Source organism: Phoenix dactylifera, chromosome 8 (genome assembly GCF_009389715.1).
Source record: "Phoenix dactylifera cultivar Barhee BC4 chromosome 8, palm_55x_up_171113_PBpolish2nd_filt_p, whole genome shotgun sequence".
NCBI classification, from domain to species: Eukaryota; Viridiplantae; Streptophyta; class Magnoliopsida; order Arecales; family Arecaceae; genus Phoenix; species Phoenix dactylifera.
Genome location: NC_052399.1, coordinates 31,224,633 through 31,248,266, shown reverse-complemented (window position 1 = coordinate 31,248,266; position 23,634 = coordinate 31,224,633). Strand labels below are relative to the sequence as shown.

Genomic DNA, 23,634 nt, shown 5'->3' with positions numbered 1-23,634 from the left:
GGGAAGGGTGGTGTTAGAGGGGGCGGCAAGAGATGACACCCGGGTCCTTGAGGAGAGGGCAGGGTGGTGCTAAGAGGGAGGCGCGCTCGCTAGCCAGAGAGGCGACCCCGTTCCTTAGACAAAGAGGATGGATTTTGTATGAGAAGAGGGATACGAGTGTCGCTCCCGGTCGCTCTCCCTCCCTGGGAAGAGGGGAAGGGGTGATGGCCGGGTTCAACACCCGCGTTGTTTGAGGAACGCCCTTGTTCCACATCCTTCGAGGTGGAAAACGAAGGCGGATACAAGGGCCTATTGTCAACTGCGAGCGGGAAGCGCATCACAATTCAGTTTCACGTCCTCTAAGGAACGGGAAGGCCCTTGTTTTGTTATATATGTTGATGCCAAGATGGCGAGACCGCCACCAAGGAAGTGGGAAGCCCTGCTCTTATAAATCCTACCCTCCCCCTCCTCCCCTTCCATCCATAAAAAGAACCGGAAGCTCCTGCAGGAAAGCAAAGATGGAGGGCCTTCCCCTTGGTGCTCACTTCCAGCCTACTGACCAAGAGATACTGTTCTACCTCCGCTATTATGCCGAGGTTGGCCAGCCTCTCGACGGCGGATTCATTATGCAAGGGGACCTCAGATATTTCCAGGTGGAGCAACCCCCAGGTAAATTCCATACAGAGCCAGCATTCAACCCAATATTCATTTGATTCGCAAACGCCTAACTCTTGCTCGATGTGGCTCCTGTAGACGTTCGCAGTTTGGAAAGACTGTACTACTACACAGAGTGCTTCTACAGGCCGGTGCGGGGTCCACCGACTCGAGATCGGTGCACCGTCGACGGGAGGGGCTGCTGGAATTCTAGAGAGGGACAAAAGACCATCTATCAGAGTAGCGAGATTGTGGGGTACAAGCAGGAATTCAAATTTTTCTTCCGACCAGAACCTTCTGGAGAATACGTCTCAACATCTTGGGCCATGACCGAGTACACCCTTAATTCCAACAGGAGCAACAACAAGGTAAGAACAGATGCCCGCTCTGCTCTGGTTCCATTTTTATTTTTCTATGTTCCATATTTTCATTTTTATTTTGTTTAGTTTTTGCAAACAATATATTTATTATGCTGCGAGACATGAGACGGTGTCATACCACTTGAACTGAACTACTTATTTCCAACTACTTATGAGAAGCTCAACTACTTATGCCGCAGATTAGTGCTGATTTTTTCTCTTTTTTTTTTTTTTCTTTTTTCCTCTTTCCCATGAGCACAGTTTGCTGTATGCGTGCTGCGTAAGACAAGAGCAGGCCAAGGCCGAGGGACCAGCCAATACGAAGCTGTTTGAGCTCTATCGGATTGCAAGCCTGGGGGCGATTGTTATATGTTTCGTTGTGTCTTTAGAACAGTTTATGTATTCTTTGCTTTTTCTTCTTTTTGTCCTTCTACGTGTCTAGATAAGCATATGGGCCGCATCTATCAGGCTCCATAAGCATGGTGTGCGCTTGTTCCCTTTGCTATGATGGATAATGTGAAGCTGTTGCTCCAGGCTTGGATTTCCTGCAACATTGGCAATTGTTCTATTTGCTTGAGAATATTTTTTACCTTTTCCCATCGAAAGTAGCCTTTGCTGATTTCCTATTTATGGATTTCCATGCTTCCTGCTCAGTTGTTCTTGTGATAGATAATTTTGTCCTCTTCCTATGTTTTGAGAGTACTTCTTCCACTATTTCTGTACTGTATTATTGTCAGAATAAGTGGCTCATATTAAGTAATATTCTTATTTGAGTGGTACACTAGTATTCTAACGGAGCAGAGCGAAGCGACGGAATATATTTATATTTAGGATAATTATGTAATATTTTATTTTACCAGGGATGCTGATAGGGATTGGGACTCTAGGATTAGGGTTTAGCTATAAATATTTTGTAACCCTTGTTATTTGGTTATAGTGAAAGTTACGACCGTTTCGCTTTCGTGGACGTAGGCACATTGCCGAACCACGTAAATCTCTGTGTTCAATTTCAATTTCTCTTCCTCTCTCAATTCTGTGCATTGTTCTGTTCGCCGTTTGGATTCTGTATTTTGCAGGACAATTATAGCTAATTTTTCTTTTCCTACCTCTTTTCTTATTGAGGGAGGAGGCGTCAATATGTCCTATCAGGACACGGGGCGATGACTATTCCTACTTCAACGGATGAAAGGCTTGGAATATTGAGCGGAAAATGACGTCTCCCTGAATCCCCTGGTGAACACAGGGAATACATCCAAGCAAGAAATATGCAATGACGTAGAGCAGTAATATGAATTCTTTGCATCGATATCACCTGCTTATGCATTTCTAATAAAGGAAGTACAGGACATCTGGCTATAAGCACGGCATACAGTTGAGAAAACACCACGCAGAACACAATGGGGAAACAAATTGGCTGATAGAAATTCAGACCCATAGATTCTAGGTAGCTGTAATTCCTAGAAAATCTCATGATAGCCTAAAGACAAAGTAAGAGTACCCAAAGGAACAAATTGCCTCGTGTATTTGCTAACAGAACTTCTGGAATACCTGCAAGGCTATCAAGATCATTCTAAGCAATCCTTGAAGATTTATATAAAAGATTCTAGAGATGGAAAGATCGGGCCCTTTCTTCTGAGAAACACAGCATAACAAATTTATGAACACAGAGGTCGAACAGAGATTCCAATATTTGTCTGCTTCATTCATGGAGGCATCCTGTTTAGGAAGACAAGATAATAAAACCTGAAGGTAAAGCAAAATGAATTTCCAAGAGCTTGCTTCCATGATTGGCTTGATACTGCAATCCCAGAGGACCTTATAGATTTATGAAGAATGGTTATACTCACCTTCATATTACCTTTTGTTGGGGGAAATACAAGTCCCCCCAAAGCACGTGAGCCAGCACGTGATCAGAAGCGCCCGACCTCGGAAGCGCCTTACCTCGGACGCCCGACCAGGTGCCTGACCTCAAACACCCGACCTGGCGCTCGACCAGGCGCCCGACCTAGGAACTCTCGACCTCGGAAGCCCGACCTCACCATCCACCCGCCGCGGTCACATCCTTCTGCAGCTCGACCAGAGATCGTCCCCTGCCACCGCCACTAACAATTAATGCGCATGGTCTCTGCAGACCTCCGGCTTACTCAACAATTAATGCACGTGGTCTCTGCAGACCTCCGGCTTACTCAACAATTAATGCGCGTGGTCTCCGCAGACCTCCGGCTTATCCAACAATTAATGCGCATGGCTCCTGCTATCTACAGATCTCAAGCCCTCCACGGCAAATCTGCTCGGCTGCGTCTGATCAGCCATGACAACTCCTTGGCTCCGGCCTGATCTCCTACGGCAAGGCATTAATTCACACGATCATGCATTAATTCATACGACATGCTCAACTATATGGTAACTCTGCCCCGTCTTATCACGGGTAATCCAGTACCCCTCTATAAAAGGGGAACCCTCCCACCTTAGAGGGGGCTGGATGCTGAAACTCTGGACATATATTTTTTCTTATACATTCGCCCCCTCTGACTTAGGCATCGGAGGGCCGGCGCCGAAAATCCCGGCCACCGGCTTTCTGCAGGCCCTATGGAGGACGCAGCCCGCCAGTTCTCGCCGGAGCTCCTCCTTCTCAGCAGACCGGTCGCCCTCGGGTCCAACTTCCAACAACACCTTTCATAGGACCTTATAGATTTAGATGACGGAGTTGATTTTTCTCATAGGACCCTTTTAACTCAACGGAGCGTGGAGAATAGTTTTCTTATTTATTTATAGATTTCTGATATAAGGAGTGTTGTACCCATCAACTTGAAGAGTGGCTGCAAATGGAGGATCTAGAACGCCCACAAGATCCCCTCGCAGAGTACGTCTTGCCATATAATCGGCTGTTTGATTAGCCTCATATAGACATGAGAGATGTAACACACCATCCTCGAAGCTTTCCGAGATAAAACGTGAGGATTCATGGAGGCGTGCGTTTAGTCCCATATCGGTTATTCACTGGGTAGATATTGGGTACTATACAGAATCAAGGAATCCAAATAATACATTATGGCTAGCCATTTTGGGTGAGGTCCTGGGTTGTTATGAATGGTATCACAGCAGACCCGGTCCATAACCTACGTGGATTGGGGGACACTGCCACGCGGATCCATTGGGGCTGACCATGGGCTGATCATGATGTTTGTGATTAGATTTGAATCCTTAGTCTGACGAAGACGCCAGGGCTTGAAACGGAGGAGTATGTAAGGACCCGTGCAGGCGTGTATTTAGTTCTATATCAGTTATTCGTTGGGTAGATCTTGAGTACTTATACAGGATCAAGAAACCTAAATAATACCTTATTATGGCTAGCCATTTTGGATAAGGTGCTGGGCTGTTATATAAAATATCCGACCCAAGAAATTACCGTAATAGAGTCACCTTTAAGCGATACATGCTCGGTGCATAACTCCATAACTATAACCTTTTAAGCCTAACCAAGCAGCGGTCAGCCTCGGCTGTGGGCACTGATGAGGGTAGCAAAAGTTCGCCATTAGCTCGAATAAGTCGCCCCAACTCATTTCTAATCACGAAACCCGCTGCTGCCACCCGGGTCCTTGAGGAGAGGGCAGGGTGGTGCTAAGGGAGGGCGCGCTCGCTAGCCAGAGAGGCGACCCCATTCCTTAGACAAAGAGGATGGATTTTGTATGAGAAGAGGGATACGAGTGTCGTTCCCAGTCGCTCTCCCTCCCTGGGAAGAGGGGAAGGGGTGATGACCGGGTTCAATATATAGTTATTATATATGGGGGATGCGGATCGGGTTGGGAATCTCAGCTGCATTCCTCACCAACTCAACCAGGTCAATGGGCTAGGGCTATACTTCGACTTGGGCTGGCCCCGTTAAACAAATTATAGATCTGTAGCAAAAACAAAAAAAAAACAAAAAAATCATAGATGAAGTATGTCATCCCACAATATCCCAGCTTGGCAAGGCCTATGATTAACAAAGATTCCAGTAAACCCATAATTAATCTAGTAATTCAAATAGAGCAGTCCGACATGTCCAAATAAACAAATTAGTTCAATTACAAGATCTTCAAATGTTCATCGACATCAAAAAAGGACAACAAACTAACTAGCTAATGACTCTGATACTTGCACTCTGCGCCCATCCCATCCAAATCTAAGCATCCTGCAACTCTGATAAAAAGAAAGAAGAAAAGGGGATGAGCTTTACTGCCCAGTAAGAATCCCTATGCATCCACACCAACACAATAATAATATAAATCTGAAAATCACGACAAGTCGATGCACATATCATGAAGTCATAAACCGGCTATCAAAGCTCAAATAATCAATATAAGTATGTACATAAAACATTAATAAAAGTCCAGCCACACAAGAATGATATAGCATATGATAGCTCATAAACCTGTATTATAGTTTCAATGCCTTTTCTTCAACTTGATTTGGATTAATTATCTTTCCGACTTTGGGTCAAATCTCGGTCACATTTCTCAGCCTGTGGTGGGGCAACCAAATTATCACATTTTCAGCCTGTGGCAGGGCCTGCACAATATAGTTCCACATTTCTAGCCTGTGATGAGGCCTGCCAAAGTATCACATTTTGAGCCTGTGGCGGGGCCTGCACATTATAGTTCCACATTTCTAGCCTGTGAGGGGGCCTACCAAAGTATCACATCTTCAGCCTGTGGCGGGGCCTGCACATTATAGTTCCACATTTCTAGCCTGTGAGGGGGCCTACCAAAGTACCACATTTTTCAGCCTGTGACGGGGCCTGCCATAATAACAAGATAAACCCAAAGTCCCTTCTCATACAATCCAGTTTACATCCACACATCAATTCATTTATATTTATTTTCGGCTTTAAACTAACCACGGTCACGTTTCCAGCCCGTGACGGGGCAACCAATATCACATAGTTAGTTTAGAGCACCACATCCATCAGTCCAATTATGTAGGTGTAAGTTATGCGCATGCATGCATCCATCATAATACCAACCACAAGCGAATACGATCATAATATCAACCACAAGCCAACACGATCAAAATATAATTTAATATAAAACTATTTTTGATTTATCTGGATTATAGCATATCATACATATCTAGATATAAAAATATTATATCATGCAGGATTGGCATACAAGGATCCTTACCTTTGTTGAAAATTTAGACAACCAATCACCCGCCCTCACGGCGATAAAGAACCGGAATGCACAGAATCCTGCTCAACGTCCTCTCGTCCAACAGATTGTTCCCCTACAGAACTAAATCATCATTAAAATTTACTCAAGATATATGATAATCCAGGACCCCTGTTTAATCTTCTAAAGGGTCCTCTAAAATCTAGTATTCCAAGACTATCCAACAATCCATGATCTCCCTGAATTAAACTAGAGAGAAAACAGACTAATAAGAGACAACATCTAGAGGGAGAAGATAAAATAACAAAGAAGAGAGAGAGTCGGCTCTCTCTCTCTCCCTCTCTTCCTTCTTCTTCCCGTAAATAAAACAACAAAGAAGAGAGAGAGCCAAAGAGTTGGCTCTCTCTCTCTCTTCCTCTTCCTTCCTCCTTCCCGACGGAAAGGAGGAGAGTGCTTGGTAGCCGGCGGCCCATGGCCGGCGACGCCCCATGGTGGTGCCACACCCGGCGACGGCCGGCCGGAACGGAAGGGGAGAAGGCCGAACAGAGGCTCGGCTTCCCCATCAGCCCGGCGGCTTCCCGGCCACATCCCCAAGGAAATAATAGCCAAAGACGAAGGAGAAGAAGGAGAAGGTGCTCACCTTGCCTCCGGCGAGCTCCTCCCGGCCGGATCGACGACGACCGCTCCGGTTCCTCCCGCGGCAAGGTAAAACCCAATCTCCCTTCTCTCTCTCTCTCTCTTTTTTTTTGTGTGTGTGTAAGCCCTCGGTTGATGCCCTAGGGGAGGAGAGAGGGGAGATCTTCCTGATTTGGTAGGATTTATCACCCTATTACCTCTCTTCCGGTGGATTCGGGAGGAGGGGAAATACTTCCGAAACAGGGGAGGGAGGCATTTCAATCGGGAGACTCCCTCCCCCTTGTACGTGTTGGGCCGCCCTTGTTCAAAGGCCGGCCCAACTCAAATGTGGGTCTTCACATTCTCCCCTCCTAAAAAAAATTTCGTCCTCGAAATTGACATACCTGAGGTTTCAAAAAGTTGCGGATACTTGACTTTCATCTCTTCTTCGAGCTCCCAAGTAGCCTCTCTTTCTGTATGATTATTCCATTGTACCTTCACGAAAGGAATGGTTCGATGTCGTAGTACCTGATCTTTTCTATCCACAATTCGTACCGGGAACTCTTCATAGGTTAAATCCTCCTGAAGATGTAATGGTTCATATGCTACCACATGACTCGGATCTGGGACATATTTCTTCAACATTGACACATGAAAAATATTGTGCACACTAGACAAAGCCGGTGGTAAAGCCAGTCGATACGCCACCTCCCCAACTTTGTCCAAAATCTCAAACGGACCAACATATCTAGGGCTTAATTTGCCACGAACCCCAAATCTCATCACACCTTTTGTAGGTGACACTCTCAAGAAAACATGATCTCCAATTTGAAATTCCAATTCTCTCCTTCTATTATCAGCATAACTCTTCTGGCGACTCTGAGCTGTACGAAGTCGTTCTCTGATCATTTGCACCTTATCAACAGTCTGTTGTACTATCTCTGGACCTAATAATTTCCTCTCGCCCACATCATCCCAACAAATAGGAGATCGACACTTCCGGCCATACAACGCCTCAAAAGGAGCCATTTGTATACTTGCTTGATAGCTATTATTGTAAGCGAACTCTATTAATGATAAGTGGCCATCCCACGCTCCTCCTAGATCCATGACACAGGCTCTCAACATGTCTTCCAAAATCTGGATGGTTCTTTCTGACTGTCCATCGGTTTGGGGGTGAAAAGCTGTGCTAAAGCTCAATTTGGTTCCAAGAGCCTTATGAAGACTCTTCCAAAACTGTGATACAAATCTACTGTCTCTATCTGACACAATGGTAACTGGGACCCCATGCAACTTCACAATATGCTCTATATATAAACCTGCCAATCTCTCTATGGAGAAACCAACTCTGAAAGGTAAAAAGTGTGCTGATTTAGTTAGCCGGTCAACAATTATCCACACGGCATCATTACCTCGTAGGATTTTAGGCAAGCTAGTCACGAAGTCCATGGTGATATGCTCCCACTTCCATTGAGGAATAAGTAGAGACTGTAATGGTCCCGTAGGTCTCTGATGTTCTGCTTTTACCTGCTGACATACTAGACACTGAGCCACAAATTGAGCAATATCCTTTTTCATACCACTCCACCAAAAATGTCTCTTTAAATTCTGATACATCTTTGTGCCTCCTGGATGCATTGTATAAGCCGAGCTATGAGCCTCCTCTAAAATTTCATTTCTTAGTTCTAAAATTTTTGGGACACACAATCTGCTACCAAATCTTAAAGAACCATCCTCATGCACATGAAATTCACTTTGGACACCAGTTTCTACTGTTCCCCTTACCCTCTGTAATTCTGAATCTTCTTTTTGAGATGACTTAATTCTCTCAATCAAGGTAGGCTGTACCATAAGATTAGCAAGTCATAACTGAGGATCATGCAGTCGTACTTCAATCTCATATCTCTCTAGGTCAAACAAAATGTTTCTTTGTGTAGTGATCAAGGCCGCTAATTTATTTGAAGATTTCCTGCTTAGAGCATCGGCCACAACATTTGCTTTTCCCGGATGGTAATTAATAGTTAAGTCATAATCCTTTAATAGCTCTAGCCATCTCCTTTGCCTCAAATTCAGCTCCTTTTGAGTATAAATATACTTCAGGCTCTTGTGGTCCGTAAAAATTTCACAATGTTCACTATATAAATAGTGCCTCCATATTTTTAAAGCAAAGATCACAGCTGCTAATTCCAAATCATGAGTAGGGTAATTCAGCTCATATGGTTTCAACTGTCTAGAAGCATAGGCTATCACCTTCTCATTCTGTATAAGAACACAGCCAAGACCTTTGTGTGATGCATCACTATAGATGCTGAAGCCTCCTGTTCCAGATGGAAGGGCCAATATCGGAGCTGTCACCAATCGTCTTTTCAACTCCTGAAAACTTTGCTCACAATCCTCCTTCCATTCAAATTTTACTTGCTTTTGGGTTAGACGAGATAGAGGCATGGCAATACGAGAGAATCCCTCAACGAATCTCCGATAATATCCCGCCATTCCCAAAAAGCTGCGCACCTCGGACACATTAGTAGGTCTACTCCAATCAACTACTGCCTCTACTTTCTTTGGGTCGACAGAGATGCCATCCTTGGAGATCACGTGCCCGAGAAAGGTGATACTGTTTAACCAGAACTCACATTTCTGCAGCTTGCCATAAAGCTTGTTTTCTCTAAGAGTTTGTAATACTATCCTCAAATGCTCCTCATGCTCTTGTGGACTTTTGGAATAGACTAGAATGTCATCAATAAATACTACCACAAATTGATCCAGGTAGGGTTTGAACACCCGATTCATAAGATCCATAAAGGCTGCTGGTGCATTTGTTAACCCGAAGGGCATAACCAAAAACTCATAGTGTCCATATCTAGTTCTGAATGCTGTCTTTGGTATGTCTTCAGCCTTTATTCTCAACTGGTGATATCCGAAGCGTAGATCAAGTTTTGAGAAGATTTGTGCCCCTTGCAGCTGATCGAACAAATCATCAATTCTCGGTAAAGGGTATTTGTTCCGCACTGTTACTCCATTTATTTCTCGATAATCTATACAAAGCCGGAAACTGCCATCTTTCTTTTTCACAAATAGTAGAGGAGCACCCCAAGGAGAAACACTAGGCCTGATGAAACCCTTGTCCAACAGCTCCTGTAGTTGTTCTTTTAGCACTTTTAATTCAGCTGGAGCCATCCTGTATGGGGCCTTAGAAATCGGTCCAGTGCCAGGAATCAAATCAATGGAGAATTCAACCTCTCTATCAGAGGATAATCCTGGCAAATCCTCTGGAAAGACACCAGGAAATTCCCTCATAATAGGAATGTCTTCTAGTTTGAGTTCTTCCAGCTGGGTGCCCATTACCATGGCTAAGAATCCTTCATCACCTTTCCGAAGGAGTCGCTTAGCCTGTATGGCTGAAATTACTTTTAGCGGAGGTAACATTCTGTTGCCATTAAAAGTAAACTCTGGCTGACCAAAAATTTAAAATTTTACTGTTTTCTCGAAGCAGTCAACAGTGGCATGATATGCTGCCAACCAGTCCATCCCAAGGATCATGTCGAAATCCTTCATCCCTAGGACTAGTAAATCTACTTTCATTTCCCTGCCTTCAATATTCAGGATACAATCTTTGCAGACAAAGTTAACTAAGATTACATCTCCATTAGGGATGGAGACACACAATTCAGTCTCTAGTGGCAAGGAAATCAATGTACTATTTCTTCCAACAAAATCAGCAGATACAAAAGAATGAGTAGCTCCAGGATCAATCAAAATATAGGCATTCATGGATGAGATTTCAATTGTACCTATCACCACGGTGTTAGAGGCGTCGGCATCGTGTTGTGTAAGAGCATAGACTCGACCCTGAGTTCTAGGCCTCTGCTGTCCTCCTCGTTGTTGTTCATTCTGAGATACTTGATTTGCTGGAGCTCCCGAAATAGGCTGAGACGTTTGTCGAGCCTGTTGCTCACTGCGATTAGGACATGTATTTGCCCTGTGGCCCTGCTGGCCACACGAAAAGCAATTCCCATTGAACCAGTTGCAATCGCTCTGATAGTGGGGTCCGCCACATCTATAGCATTTCACAGTATCCTTGCGCTGAGCCTTATCATTCACAGTAGTTTGTTTCTTGGGCCTGAATTCAGTATTTTTGCCATGCTTATTTTGTAACTCAGCTTGCCTATTTCTCTTTTTCAAAATTCTTTCCCTCTCTTCTTGAGTGTCATTCAAGCCCCTTTCAACTACCAAAGCCTTGTTAACCACATCCTTGTAGGAAGAAAGCTCGAAGGTAGACATCTGTTGTCTGATTCGGGCTCTAAGTCCACTTTCAAACTTTTCAGCTCGTTCTCTTTCATTCTCCACCTGTCCTGGGGCATACCTGGTCAGTTCCTCAAACTTTGCAGCATACTCTGCGACCGTCATATTCCCCTGCTCTAACCGGGTAAACTCTCGAAATTTCTGCCGTCTCACGCTTTGGGGAATATACTTATCACGGAAAAGCTTCTTAAATCCTTCCCAAGTCAAAGATGTAGCATTATGTCCCATTTTCCTCTTTCCACATTCCACCAAATATCCGCTTCTCCCAGCAGCATAAATGTAGCAAAAGTGACCCTATCCTCATCAGGGCATCTCAGCGCATTGAAAACTTTTTCCATTTCATTCAGCCAAGTCTCAGCCTCTAAAGGGTCAGAAGTGCCTTTAAAAGCTGAAGGTGCAAACTTTTTGAATTCTGCCAAACTGACATGATGCTCTTGTCGACTTGTGGCCCCCTGTAGATACTGAGGAGTCACCTGCTGCTGCTGATGTTGTAACTGTTGCTGCATAAATTGTAGCTGCTGTTCCATGAAGCGTTGTTGCATCTCCATCATTCTCATCATGTCTGAACGGGAAGTAGCTTGTTGTTGCATCATTGTTTGCATCATCTGAGAAGCACTCAGTGGTTCATTAGGCTGAATTCCAGGCTCACCCGAGGTTCCTGTCCTTGGAGTTTCCGGGGTTCCCATTTCCAGAGCACTACCAACAGGGTTGACGTGGTGTTCCTGCGGGTGCATACTCCTGGCTGGCGAGGGTGGAACACCTTCTTGTTGTTCGGAGGGCGTCCAAGCAGCGGAGCCATCGGCAAAGTGAGTCGGCCTCCTATTACGCCCACGTCCACTCCCTCGTGCCATATCAACCTACACAAGTTACTTTAAACATTTTAAGATTGCAAAGAAAATGTACCTATGGGGTACTTTAGTAAGTCATTTAATATTCTTCTCCCCATTCACTCTCACCTGAACCTAAACCCTAGGATACCTTAACCTTTAGCTCTGATACCACTCTGTCACGCCCCGAACCCAGCACCCGGGTTCGGTACGCGACCGGCCGCATGAGCCCTAGAGCAGTGCCCTAAAGATCATGCAAGGCCTATGATTAACAAAGATTCCAGTAAACCCATAATTAATCTAGTAATTCAAATAGAGCAGTCCGACATGTCCAAATAAACAAATTAGTTCAATTACAAGATCTTCAAATGTTCATCGACATCAAAGAAGGACAACAAACTAACTAGCTAATGACTCTGATACTTGCACTCTGCGCCCATCCCATCCAAATCTAAGCATCCTGCAACTCTGATAAAAAGAAAGAAGAAAAGGGGATGAGCTTTACTGCCCAGTAAGAATCCCTATGCATCCACACCAACACAATAATAATATAAATCTGAAAATCACGACAAGTCGATGCACATATCATGAAGTCATAAACCGGCTATCAAAGCTCAAATAATCAATATAAGTATGTACATAAAACATTAATAAAAGTCCAGCCACACAAGAATGATATAGCACATGATAGCTCATAAACCTGTATTATAGTTTCAATGCCTTTTCTTCAACTTGATTCGGATTAATTATCTTTCCGACTTTGGGTCAAATCTCAGTCACATTTCTCAGCCTGTGGTGGGGCAACCAAATTATCACATTTTCAGCCTGTGGCAGGGCCTGCACAATATAGTTCCACATTTCTAGCCTGTGATGGGGCCTGCCAAAGTATCACATTTTGAGCCTGTGGCGGGGCCTGCACATTATAGTTCCACATTTCTAGCCTGTGAGGGGGCCTACCAAAGTATCACATCTTCAGCCTGTGGCGGGGCCTGCACATTATAGTTCCACATTTCTAGGCTGTGAGGGGGCCTACCAAAGTACCACATTTTTCAGCCTGTGACGGGGCCTGCCATAATAACAAGATAAATCCAAAGTCCCTTTTCATACAATCCAGTTTACATCCACACATCAATTCATTTATATTTATTTTCGGCTTTAAACTAACCACGGTTACGTTTCCAGCCCGTGACGGGGCAACCAATATCACATAGTTAGTTTAGAGCACCACATCCATCAGTCCAATTATGTAGGTGTAAGTTATGCGCATGCATGCATCCATCATAATACCAACCACAAGCGAATACGATCATAATATCAACCACAAGCCAACACGATCAAAATATAATTTAATATAAAACTATTTTTGATTTATCTGGATTATAGCATATCATACATATGTAGATATAAAAATATTATATCATGCAGGATTGGCGTACAAGGATCCTTACCTTTGTTGAAAATTTAGACAACCAATCACCCGCCCTCCCGACGATAAAGAACCGGAATGCACAGAATCCTGCTCAACGTCCTCTCGTCCAACAGATTGTTCCCCTACAGAACCAAATCATCATTAAAATTTACTCAAGATATATGATAATCCAGGACCCCTGTTTAATCTTCTAAAGGGTCCTCTAAAATCTAGTATTCCAAGACTATCCAACAATCCATGATCTTCCTGAATTAAATTAGAGAGAAAACAGGCTAATAAGAGACAGCATCTAGAGGGAGAAGATAAAATAACAAAGAAGAGAGAGAGTCGGCTCTCTCTCTCTCCCTCTCTTCTTTCTTCTTCCCGTAAATAAAACAACAAAGAAGAGAGAGAGCCAAAGAGTTGGCTCTCTCTCTCTCTCTTCCTCTTCCTTCCTCCTTCCCGACGGAAAGGAAGAGAGTGCTTGGTAGCCGGCGGCCCATGGCCGGCGACGCCCCATGGTGGTGGCACACCCGGCGACGGCCGGCCGGAACGGAAGGGGAGAAGGCCGAACAGAGGCTCGGCTTCCCCATCAGCCCGGCGGCTTCCCGGCCACATCCCCAAGGAAATAATAGCCAAAGACGAAGGAGAAGAAGGAGAAGGTGCTCACCTTGCCTCCGGCGAGCTCCTCCCGGCCGGATCGACGGCGACCGCTCCGGTTCCTCCCGCGGCAAGGTAAAACCCAATCTCCCTTCTCTCTCTCTTTTTTTTTTGTGTGTGTGTGTAAGCCCTCGGTTGATGCCCTAGGGGAGGAGAGAGGGGAGATCTTCCTGATTTGGTAGGATTTATCACCCTATTACCTCTCTTCCGGTGGATTCGGGAGGAGGGGAAATACTTCCGAAACAGGGGAGGGAGGCATTTCAATCGGGAGACTCCCTCCCCCTTGTACGTGTTGGGCCGCCCTTGTTCAAAGGCCGGCCCAACTCAAATGTGGGTCTTCACAGGCTTCCCCACTCCTCAGTGAGGGTTGGGTTGGGATCGATATTCTGAAATAAAATCCATCTCTTTGATCCTTTCGTCACGGTTCCTCTCCCACCACCAGGGAGGCCAAGTCCCCTCTTCCCCAAGGAGAAGGGCTGCACTTTGGTGCTCTGGATGAACGTGGGAAGGGGATTTCAAATGACAACCCCTCATCCAACCTAGTCATCCTCATTCGACCCCTTTGCTTGAGGAGATTGGAATGCCTACTCCTCCTCACTACCCTTCAACAAGGATCGGGACATGACTCTGGTTCCATTTTTTATTTTCCTTTGTTTTATATTTTCATTTTTATTTTGTTTAGTTTTTGGAAACAATACATTTATTATGCTGCGATACATGAGACAGCGTCATGTCACTTGAGCTGAACTCAAGAAGCTCAACTACTCATGCCGCAGTTGCTGTATGCGTGCTGCGTAACGCAAGAGAAGTGGTCTCAACATCTTGGGTCATGACTGAGTGCATCCTTAATTTCAACAGGAGCAATAACAAGGTAAGAACAACTATGATCATAGTTTATGGCTAACAAGATGAACCAGATGTTTTGAAAGAATTTGGATTTATGGATAAAATTTAAATTTTGAGAAAGATTAAATTTGATATGTATAATATTTTGATAATGCTATATATCTAGATTTAGTTTTGAACCGATGAAAATTTCATATGCTTATTTTCTACAAATTATTATTTATTTTATTGTCTCATTTATCTAGTTAAAGTGTTCATTACTTGCTAGGCTATCTAGCTCATTACTTGATATCTTACTATTTTTACAGATCCTGAGAACTAAGATGGAATGAGGATACGCTTCGGAATAGTGACTCGAAGCAGAGTTTTAGTCTCTTTATTTTAGATTAGAATTTTTTGAAGTTTGATGTAAGATTGTTGGTTATTATTGAAATTTTATGATACATTAAGTTTGGATTTTGGTTATTTAAATATTAGACTGATTTAATTGATTATTTATCCTACTATTACTTTGTGATATTGTGATGAGATACCTTGCATATTTGTAGGAAGGGTTTTTTTTATATATATACGATAGTTACTGCAACCCCGGCTCATGATTTCCGATTGAAGCAGGGAATGAGAGGCTGGACAAGAGAGTAAATAAGAGAAAGGAGGTGGAACAGAGAGGGGATGGGAGAGGGTAGTGGAGTAGAGGAGAGAGTGAGTTGCCAGCCAGATTGAAGGTGGACTGGAGAATGGAAGGAGAGAGGAGAGAGGAAGCTATAGATCTCTGAGATGGAGAAAATGGTAGAGAAAAGAGAGTAGCAAAGGCGAGGGGGAAATATGGGGAGAGAGAGCGAGTTGAGAAGTACGGAGGAGGAAAGAGGTAACATGGAGAGGGAAATGGATGAACCTTCTGAGGAACAGAGCACTGAAAATCTCCTTGCTCCAGCATATAAAACATAGCTTGCATGGTTTCTAATGATGAATACTGCTCCTGCACCGTTCTTCCAAGAGACATCAAAGCTACCTAAGACACACCATAGGGAGGAGAAACCCAAGAGACCAACAATGAAGTTGAAATAGATGAGTTCATGGAGCTGTCGGCACCCCACTGCTGCAGATCATTTGGTTCGAGTTCATTTGACCTTGCTTTATGGAATTCCATTGCAAGATGTGGAGCAAGAGATAATGTGTAGTTGGGATTACTTAGTTGGGATCATTTCGTGCAGCCCAGATTCCCTAGCCAACATAAGCAGAAATAGTTCTCTCAGAATCAGACAGTTGGGGATCAGCACAGTGATCAGTTAGGTTCTGCAGAGAATTGAGATGAGGAATCTGCGGGGAAACTTTCCCCAGATCGTTCCAGACATGATATGCAAATGGGCACCGAAGCAAGCAGTGATTGATATCTCCTGTAACTCTAGCACACAAGCCAGAATATGAGTTGATGTGGTGCAGTCCTCTAGTTTGTAGAACCTTTTTGGCTTTTTGCATGGTAATCTAACCCAGTTAACTTTCCACCAAAACGTTTCTACTCTGAGAGCTACAATCATCTGCCATAACCAGCTGAAATTGGTTGTAGTTTGATCTAGCATTCCTCCTCCACTTTACATTAAAAAATCCTTCAATTCATAGAACTTTTTATGGACTAACGTTCTCTGCTCCGTGTCAATACCAATCTATTATTATAACTTTGCTTGATTTGGCCCTTACTCCACCCCGCCCAAACTGATTCTCTGGTTAACCAGACGGAATTATGCTTGTTATTGAGCAGTAGGACTAAAAATCGTTGTAATTAAGGATACAAAACAATACCTGCCGCATGAAAGAATATAGAACTGCAAACATATTAATTATTACGAAATCGCAGGGGATACACGACTATAGAAAAAAAAAAAAAGATAAACCACATCTTGGACCAGATCCAACGACCGAACCCCAAAGTTTTGCATGACATGTTAAACAAGAACAACGTAAGTAACATAAATGGAGGACATCGACGGCAAGATATCGATAGAAAGCTTTATAACTGGCAATGTGGTCAGACCGGTCTACTGCCTCGAGCTTCCTTCCTCTTGGATTGCGCAGATGGCCTTCTGCACTCAATTTGAACCAAACGAAAAGGCAGCATCACCGATTAAAAGAGCTGTTAGGATGGTGCATCATAAACTAATTCATGTGGTAACGTTCTACTACCTTAGTTTTGCCGCTCTTATTGGGATGAAGGGTGTACTCAGTCCAGGGGCGGCCCAATGCATTTGGGGGCCTCGGGCGAACTCACTAAATGAGGCCTTTTTTAAAATAATAATAATAATAATAAATTTTTAATAAGTATAAAATACTTTAAAAAATTATTTAAAAATAATCCGTCTAGCTTTTTGAGATGCAAAATTACTAATCAAACTTTTGTACTCAAGATTCATTAAAATATTATTTTCAATCGATAATATAGCTGCTCCTTTTTGAGATTGAATGAGTTTTTCGATTTTTCTTTTTTTTTTTAAGTTTTTCATATCCACATTCATATTTTCTATTAGACATTTGAATATAAAAATTATATTAGTAAACAAAACAATTAAGATAATTACTACAAACAAATTAAAATATAAAAGAGAAAAAATAGAAGAGAAAAATTGTAACAAAATTATAGAAATTGCAATAAAATTAGAAAAATTAAACACTGGATGTTGAAAATATAATCAAACAACAAAAGGGGGTTAGAAGGATCACACCATATGTTGTGCACTTGTGCTACAGTGACTAGGCCCACTACCCAGTAAGGCAGTAACCCACTGACTCACTGAGTCACTGTCAGTGTCACAGACTGACAGTCTCTCAGTGATACGGACGGGAGGGAGGGCTGAGGGTGAGGGGACGGCCGGGCCTCTACTGCTTCACGGGACAACGGGAGCCGGGGCCGGCGAGGGAGGCGAGGAGGTCACGCCGTCTGCCGTGCCGTCACGAGATCACGGGCTCACGGCCTCACGCCTCACGGGAGCCGGGGCCGGGGGCGGGCGAGGAGCGGAGGAGGTCACGGCTCACGGACTGACGGCCTGACGGCTGACGGTGTCACAGGCGGGGTCCGGGGACTGGGAGGCGCTCAGGCGGAGGAGACGACCTCGCCGGCTCGCTGGATTGAGCCGGACGGGCCGACGGGCGACGGGGTCACGGCCTCACGAGAGCCGGGGGCCCGAGAGGCGGGAGGGAGGCAAGGAGCCGAGGAGCCGAGGAGCCTGGATGGCTAGATGCCGGGGAGGCGGGGACGGTCGCGGCCTCGCGGGATGCCGGGGCCCGAGGAGGCGGGGAGGCGGACTGGCGGACAGGCGGAGGCGCGGCCACGCGGGGGGAGGCGAGGAGGAGACGAGTAGACGACCCAGGCGGCAGCCGGCAGGCAGTCACACGGTCACACCTTCACGGAACAGTCGAACAGAGTTACAGAGTAGAAGAGGTTTGAGGAAATAGGAATGAGGAGCAGAGGAGGAGGAAGCAGAGCTGCAGAAGTAGCCAGAGGATGCGGATGAGGAGGAAGTAGAGCTGCAGGATGAGGCGACCCGCGTCTTGTCGAGGTAGCCGTTGGCTCCTGCCATCCTGCGGGCTGCGGCTAGCTAGCTAGTAGAACCTATATTTCGTGAGCTGGGAGGGTAGAGGCGTAGAGCGTAGGATGCCGTCGCGGGACCTTCTCCCGAGCCGGGGCCTTGGGCGACCGCCTAGGTCGCCTAAGGCTTGGGCCGCCCCTGACTCAGTCAAGACCCATGTCCTGGAGTTGGGGAGTTGGGTTGGGGGTGGGGTGGGGAGGGGGAGGGGTTGGGGGCGGCAAGAGATGACACCCGGGTCCTCGAGGAGAGGGTGGATTTTGTATGAGAAGAGGGTGGATTTTGTATGAGAAGAGGGATACGAGTCCCTCACTGTGAAGTGGGGTCGGGGGATGACCGGGTTAGAGGAGCCCTCCTTGTTCCAATATGTACAGTTATTATATATGAGTTTTCTCCTACAGTGTAAGCATCCGTGTGGATATATGTTTAATTCCATTTACATAAGATCAAAAAACTTAAATAATACTGTGCATAAATTTTGAATACTCATACAAAATCAAAAAATATAAATAATATCTTTCTAAATAATAACTTGCGGTTAACTATTTTGGGCGGGGCCCTGAACACAATACCCCACCTGGCCTTCCCCACTCCTCAGTGAGAGTGGGAAGAAAGCTACGCACCCGGGTCCCAGGTCCACGTCCTTCTGATGAAGAAAAAGGAGGAGCATACACGCCTTGTCACGCCCCGAACCCAGCACCCGGGTCCGGCACGCGACCGGCCGCATGAGCCCTAGAGCAGTGCCCTAAAGATCATGCAAGGCCTATGATTATCAAAAATTTCAATAAATCCACAATTAATTTAGTAATTCAAATAGACAAATCCAACATGTCCACACCAGATAAACAAATTAGTTCAATTACAAGATCTTCAAATGTTCATCAACATCAAAGAAAGATAAACAAACCAACTAACCAATGACTCGGGTACTTGCACTCTGCGCCCATCCTGTCCAAATCAATGCATCATGTAACTCTGGTAAAGAAAAAGAAGAAGAGGGGGTGAGCTTTACAGCCCAGTAAGAATCCCTACGCATCCAAACCAACACAATAATAATATGAATTTGAAGGCCACGACAAATCGATTCACATTTCATGAAATCATAAACCGGCTATCAAAAAGGCTCAAATAAGTATGTACATCAAATATCAATGAAAGTTCAACCACACAAAAATGATATAGCATACGATAGCTCATAAATCTTCATTAATGTTTTCAATGCTTTTTCTTTCCATTCTATATTAACTTGATTCGGATCAATTATCTTTCCGACTTTGGGCTACATCCCGGTCACGTTTCCGGCCCGTGACGGGGCAATCGATAGTATCACATTTCCAGCCTGTGACGGGGCAATCGATGGTATCACATTTTCAGCCTGTGATGGGGCAATCGATAGTATCACATTTCCAGCCTGTGACGAGGCAATCGATAATATCACATTTCCAGCCTGTGATGGGGCAATCAATAATAACGAGATAAGCCCAAAGTTCCTATTCATTTAATCAATTCACAAACACACATCCATTCCCTTTTCCACTTTATTTCCGACCGAGACTAACCATGGTCACGTTTCCAGCCCGTGACAGGGCAATCAATATAATATGATTAGTCCATACCGCCACATCCATAAATCCAATTATGCAGGTATAGGTTATACACATACATGCATCCATCATAATACCAATTACAAGCCAACACGATCAAAATATAATTTAATATAAAACTATTTTGCTTTGTCTGGATCATAGCATATCAAACATATATAGTGCAAAAATATTTATATCATGTAGGATTGGCATACAAGGATTCTTACCCTTTGTTAACTCGGACAGACTAATCACCCACCCTCACGGCGATCTATAAATCCGGATATGCAGAACCCTGCTCAGCGTCCTTTCGTCCAACAAATTGTTCCCCTACGGAATCAAGTCATCATTAAAAATTATCTAAAATATCTGGCAACCCAAAAATCTTTATGGATCCTCTAAAGGATCCACCAGTATCTATCACCCCAGGACCAACCAACAGTCCATGATCTCCCTAAATTAAACTAGAGAGAAATCATAGCAATAAGAGAGAGTAACTAGAGAGAAAATAGACTAATAAGAGACAGCAACTAGAGGGAGAAAATAAAATAACAAAGAAGAGAGAGAGTCGGCTCTCTCTCTCTCTCCCTCTCTTCCTTCTTCTTCCCGTCAATAAAACAACAAAGACGAGATAGATTGGCTCTCTCTCTCTCTCTCTCTTCCTTCCTCCTTCCCGACGGAAAGGAGGAGAGTGCTTGGCAACCGGCGGCCCATGGCCGGCGACGCCCCATGGTGGTGCCACGCCCGGCGACGGCCAACCGGAACGGAAGGGAAGAAGGCCGAACAGAGGCTCGGCTTTCCCCATCAGCCCGGCGGCTTCCCGGCCACATCCCCAAGAAAATAATAGCTAAAGACGAAGGAGAAGGAGGCGAGGGTGCTCACCTTGCCTCCGGCGAGCCTTTCCGGCTGGTCCAACGGCGAGCAACCCGAGCTTCTCCCACGGATCGCCTAGAACTCCAAATCCCTCTTTTCTCCCCTTTTTTTTTTGTGGAAAGACTCTCGGTTGATGCCCTAAGGAAGAGGGGAAGAGATTCTTTTTTTATATAGATGTAAATTGATTCAAATAAGGTAGGATTTGATCCCGTCTCCCTCTCTCTTTTTTTTTTCTTTGTTTCCTCTTCCGGTGGATTCATGGGAGCAATAGAAACAGGGGAGGGAAGACTCTATTCGGGAGTCTCCCTCCCGTTTCAGGTGTGTCGGGCTAGCCCAAGCCCCAAAAAATGTGGGCCCTTACATTCTCCTCTCCTAAAAAAAAATTTCGTCCTCGAAATTTATACACCTGAGGTTTCGAATAACTGCAGATACTTGACCTTCATCTCTTCTTCGAGCTCCCAAGTAGCCTCTCTTTCCGTATGATTGTTTCATTGTACCTTTATAAAAGGAATGGTTCGATGCCGTAGTACCTGATCTTTTCTGTCCATGATTCGTGTTGGGAACTCCTCATAGGTCAAATCCTCATGTAGATGTAATGGCTCATATGCTACCACATAGCTCGGGTCTGCGATGTATTTCTTCATAAAATACATCGTGCACACTAGATAAAGTCAGTGGTAAAGCCATTCGATATGCCACATCTCCAACCTTATCCAAAATCTCAAACGGACCAACATACTTAGAGCTCAATTTAGTGGGTGATACTCTCCAGAAAACATGATTCTCCAATTAAAATTTCAGTTCTCTCCTTCTATTATCAACATAACTCTTTTGACGACTCTGAGCTGTATGAAGTCGTTCTCTGATCACCTGCACCTTATATATGGTCTGTTGCACTATCTCTGAGCCTAATGATTTTCTCTTACCCACATCATCCCAACAAATAGAAGATTCATGTTAAAATATTCCAAGTCTAAGACCAACCAAGGAATCATCAACCGTTAACGCTAAATTTAAGATGCCCAAGTTTCTTCCAAAAGTTGTCAACAAAGGAAGAACCACTGGTGAAAATTACATAGCTACCTCTAGATCATCCATAGAATCAACAACATTCTCCTCTATTAGAAACTAACTCAAGTGTTCCATCATAATACCTTTTAGATCAAATATTAATGTCCTTAACCAATTTCAAAATAACTCAAACCACCACACTTCTGCTGCGTACTCTGATTTAATTCAATACTCTAGAGCCTCTAAATGATTTAAGACCGAATTATCGCTTTGCATTGGGAGTAAGAAAATCTAAATTTCAAAACTTTAATTGAGCAGAACCTCCAGATCTCTCTATCCTCAATTTATGTAGAGTATACTAATCATAACTAACCCTCAAGCCATTAATCAAGTTCAAGATTACTATATAATCTTCACAACCATTTTAGAATTCAAAACATCTAGATTTAATTTAAAATAAGTTAACCTTGGATTTCCTTAGCAATTCGATTAGACAATCTACGTTGATCTTCTTTCCAAAAAAAAAGATTTATTTCAAATTCAATGGGTTAGAAGTCATTGAGCCAATATTACTATGAGTAGAATTAACTCCATTATCCTCCAAATCTTTCTTCACTAAGATTCTTAATGTTTAACATCAATGCTACATGTGATAACTCATATAAGCATCTCGAAATCGAAATCTCTACCAAATATTGTATTTAACAAAGATTCCTGGTTAGATCATAAATCTAGACTTGCGTTCAAGTTAACACATCCAATAGTCTCCAACAATTATGAAAAAAAATTCAGTAGCCTAATCTGAATATACAAATTCAAGTAATTAGAATTCTCCACCAATTTGCATGCTAGCCTTAAGAATTTAACCCACCAATAGAAATACACCTATTAAAATATCCAAACATGTCAATACCAAATATAATCTCATATACAGATTTAACCTCGAACAACAATCTGCTTTAATATTATGAAAAATCGTTCTTAGCTCACTCCAATGCTATGATAGATCCATGCACAAACTCTACTCTAATAATTACCAACAAAACCAAAGGTGCTATCACATCTACACCCATTTTATGTTTGAACTTTCAGGTCACCTACTCAACATCTGAACATGATATAACCGATATGCCAAGGCTAACTTTCCTATACTTGCCTTAGGTCTAATCCTCTTTTATCATGATCAAAGACAATTTATCCAGTCCTTCTATACTTGTCGAATATCAAACCCAATACTTACATTTTATCACAATGCCTTGTGATCTTATACATAAGCATTGAATTTAATTCTACTACTTTCTTCATGTCCAAAGTGATCATAACCTTAAGCTATAATACATTTCTGCCGCAACCCCAAATGATCTTAATCTTATGCTTTGGTTTAATTTCGTCACTAATCCCAATGATCTTAAACCTCAAACTCTAATGCTACTAAGGCCACAGTCCCTAGTGGTCTTAAACCTATGATTATAATATCATTTCTGTTACAATCTCAGGTGTTTATAAACCAAGGCTCTGATAGTTTTTCTATCATAATTCTCCACTCATACTCACCTGAACCTAAACCCTAGGATACCTTAACCTGGCTCTGATACCACTCTGTCACGCCCCGAACCCAGCACCCGGGTCCGGCACGCGACCGGCCGCATGAGCCCTAGAGCAGTGCCCTAAAGATCATGCAAGGCCTATGATTATCAAAAATTTCAATAAATCCACAATTAATTTAGTAATTCAAATAGACAAATCCAACATGTCCACACCAGATAAACAAATTAGTTCAATTACA

General features: G+C 43.7%; 4 protein-coding genes and 2 long non-coding RNA genes across 6 annotated transcripts; 2 read left to right on the top strand and 4 right to left on the bottom strand.

The window, feature by feature from the left end:
• The first annotated feature begins 497 nt into the window (after nt 1-497).
• LOC120111761 (protein CUP-SHAPED COTYLEDON 3-like) lies at nt 498-2,083 on the top strand. The gene is made up of 3 exons (XM_039129652.1): nt 498-648; nt 733-1,001; nt 2,069-2,083. The coding sequence occupies exons 1-3, from the start codon at nt 498-500 to the stop codon at nt 2,081-2,083; spliced, it is 435 nt and encodes a 144-aa protein (XP_038985580.1).
• A 2,912-nt stretch (nt 2,084-4,995) lies between these two features.
• LOC120111801 lies at nt 4,996-6,818 on the bottom strand. The gene is made up of 3 exons (XR_005513197.1): nt 6,783-6,818; nt 6,155-6,257; nt 4,996-5,174 (listed from the first exon to the last, which is right to left on the bottom strand). It is a non-coding gene; the product is annotated as an uncharacterized LOC120111801 (long non-coding RNA).
• Nucleotides 6,819-6,889: 71 nt separating this feature from the next.
• On the bottom strand, nt 6,890-7,797 carry LOC120111701. The gene has a single exon (XM_039129544.1). It carries the CDS (start codon nt 7,784-7,786, stop codon nt 7,100-7,102), a length of 687 nt encoding a protein of 228 aa, XP_038985472.1. The 5' UTR covers nt 7,787-7,797; the 3' UTR covers nt 6,890-7,099.
• Nucleotides 7,798-10,222: 2,425 nt separating this feature from the next.
• Nucleotides 10,223-11,164, bottom strand: LOC120111760. Its single transcript, XM_039129651.1, has one exon. It carries the CDS (start codon nt 11,162-11,164, stop codon nt 10,223-10,225), a length of 942 nt encoding a protein of 313 aa, XP_038985579.1.
• Nucleotides 11,165-11,964: 800 nt separating this feature from the next.
• On the top strand, nt 11,965-15,298 carry LOC120111759. The gene is made up of 4 exons (XM_039129650.1): nt 11,965-11,977; nt 13,702-14,029; nt 14,681-14,825; nt 15,109-15,298. The coding sequence occupies exons 1-4, from the start codon at nt 11,965-11,967 to the stop codon at nt 15,130-15,132; spliced, it is 510 nt and encodes a 169-aa protein (XP_038985578.1). The 3' UTR covers nt 15,133-15,298.
• A 3,894-nt stretch (nt 15,299-19,192) lies between these two features.
• Nucleotides 19,193-21,986, bottom strand: LOC120111700. The gene is made up of 3 exons (XR_005513156.1): nt 20,847-21,986; nt 20,192-20,294; nt 19,193-19,353 (listed from the first exon to the last, which is right to left on the bottom strand). It is a non-coding gene; the product is annotated as an uncharacterized LOC120111700 (long non-coding RNA).
• Between the last annotated feature and the right edge of the window lie 1,648 nt (nt 21,987-23,634).

Coding starts and splice junctions, on each gene's coding strand:
- LOC120111761 (XM_039129652.1), top strand. CDS start 498: ATGGAGGGCCTTCCCCTTGGTGCTCACTTCCAGCCTACTGACCAAGAG. Junction 649..732: donor CCAGGTGGAGCAACCCCCAG/GTAAATTCCATA, acceptor TGGCTCCTGTAG/ACGTTCGCAGTTTGGAAAGA.
- LOC120111701 (XM_039129544.1), bottom strand. CDS start 7,786: ATGGCTCCTTTTGAGGCGTTGTATGGCCGGAAGTGTCGATCTCCTATT.
- LOC120111760 (XM_039129651.1), bottom strand. CDS start 11,164: ATGACGGTCGCAGAGTATGCTGCAAAGTTTGAGGAACTGACCAGGTAT.
- LOC120111759 (XM_039129650.1), top strand. Junction 14,030..14,680: donor CCGGTTCCTCCCGCGGCAAG/GTAAAACCCAAT, acceptor TACATGAGACAG/CGTCATGTCACTTGAGCTGA. Junction 14,826..15,108: donor TCAACAGGAGCAATAACAAG/GTAAGAACAACT, acceptor CTATTTTTACAG/ATCCTGAGAACTAAGATGGA.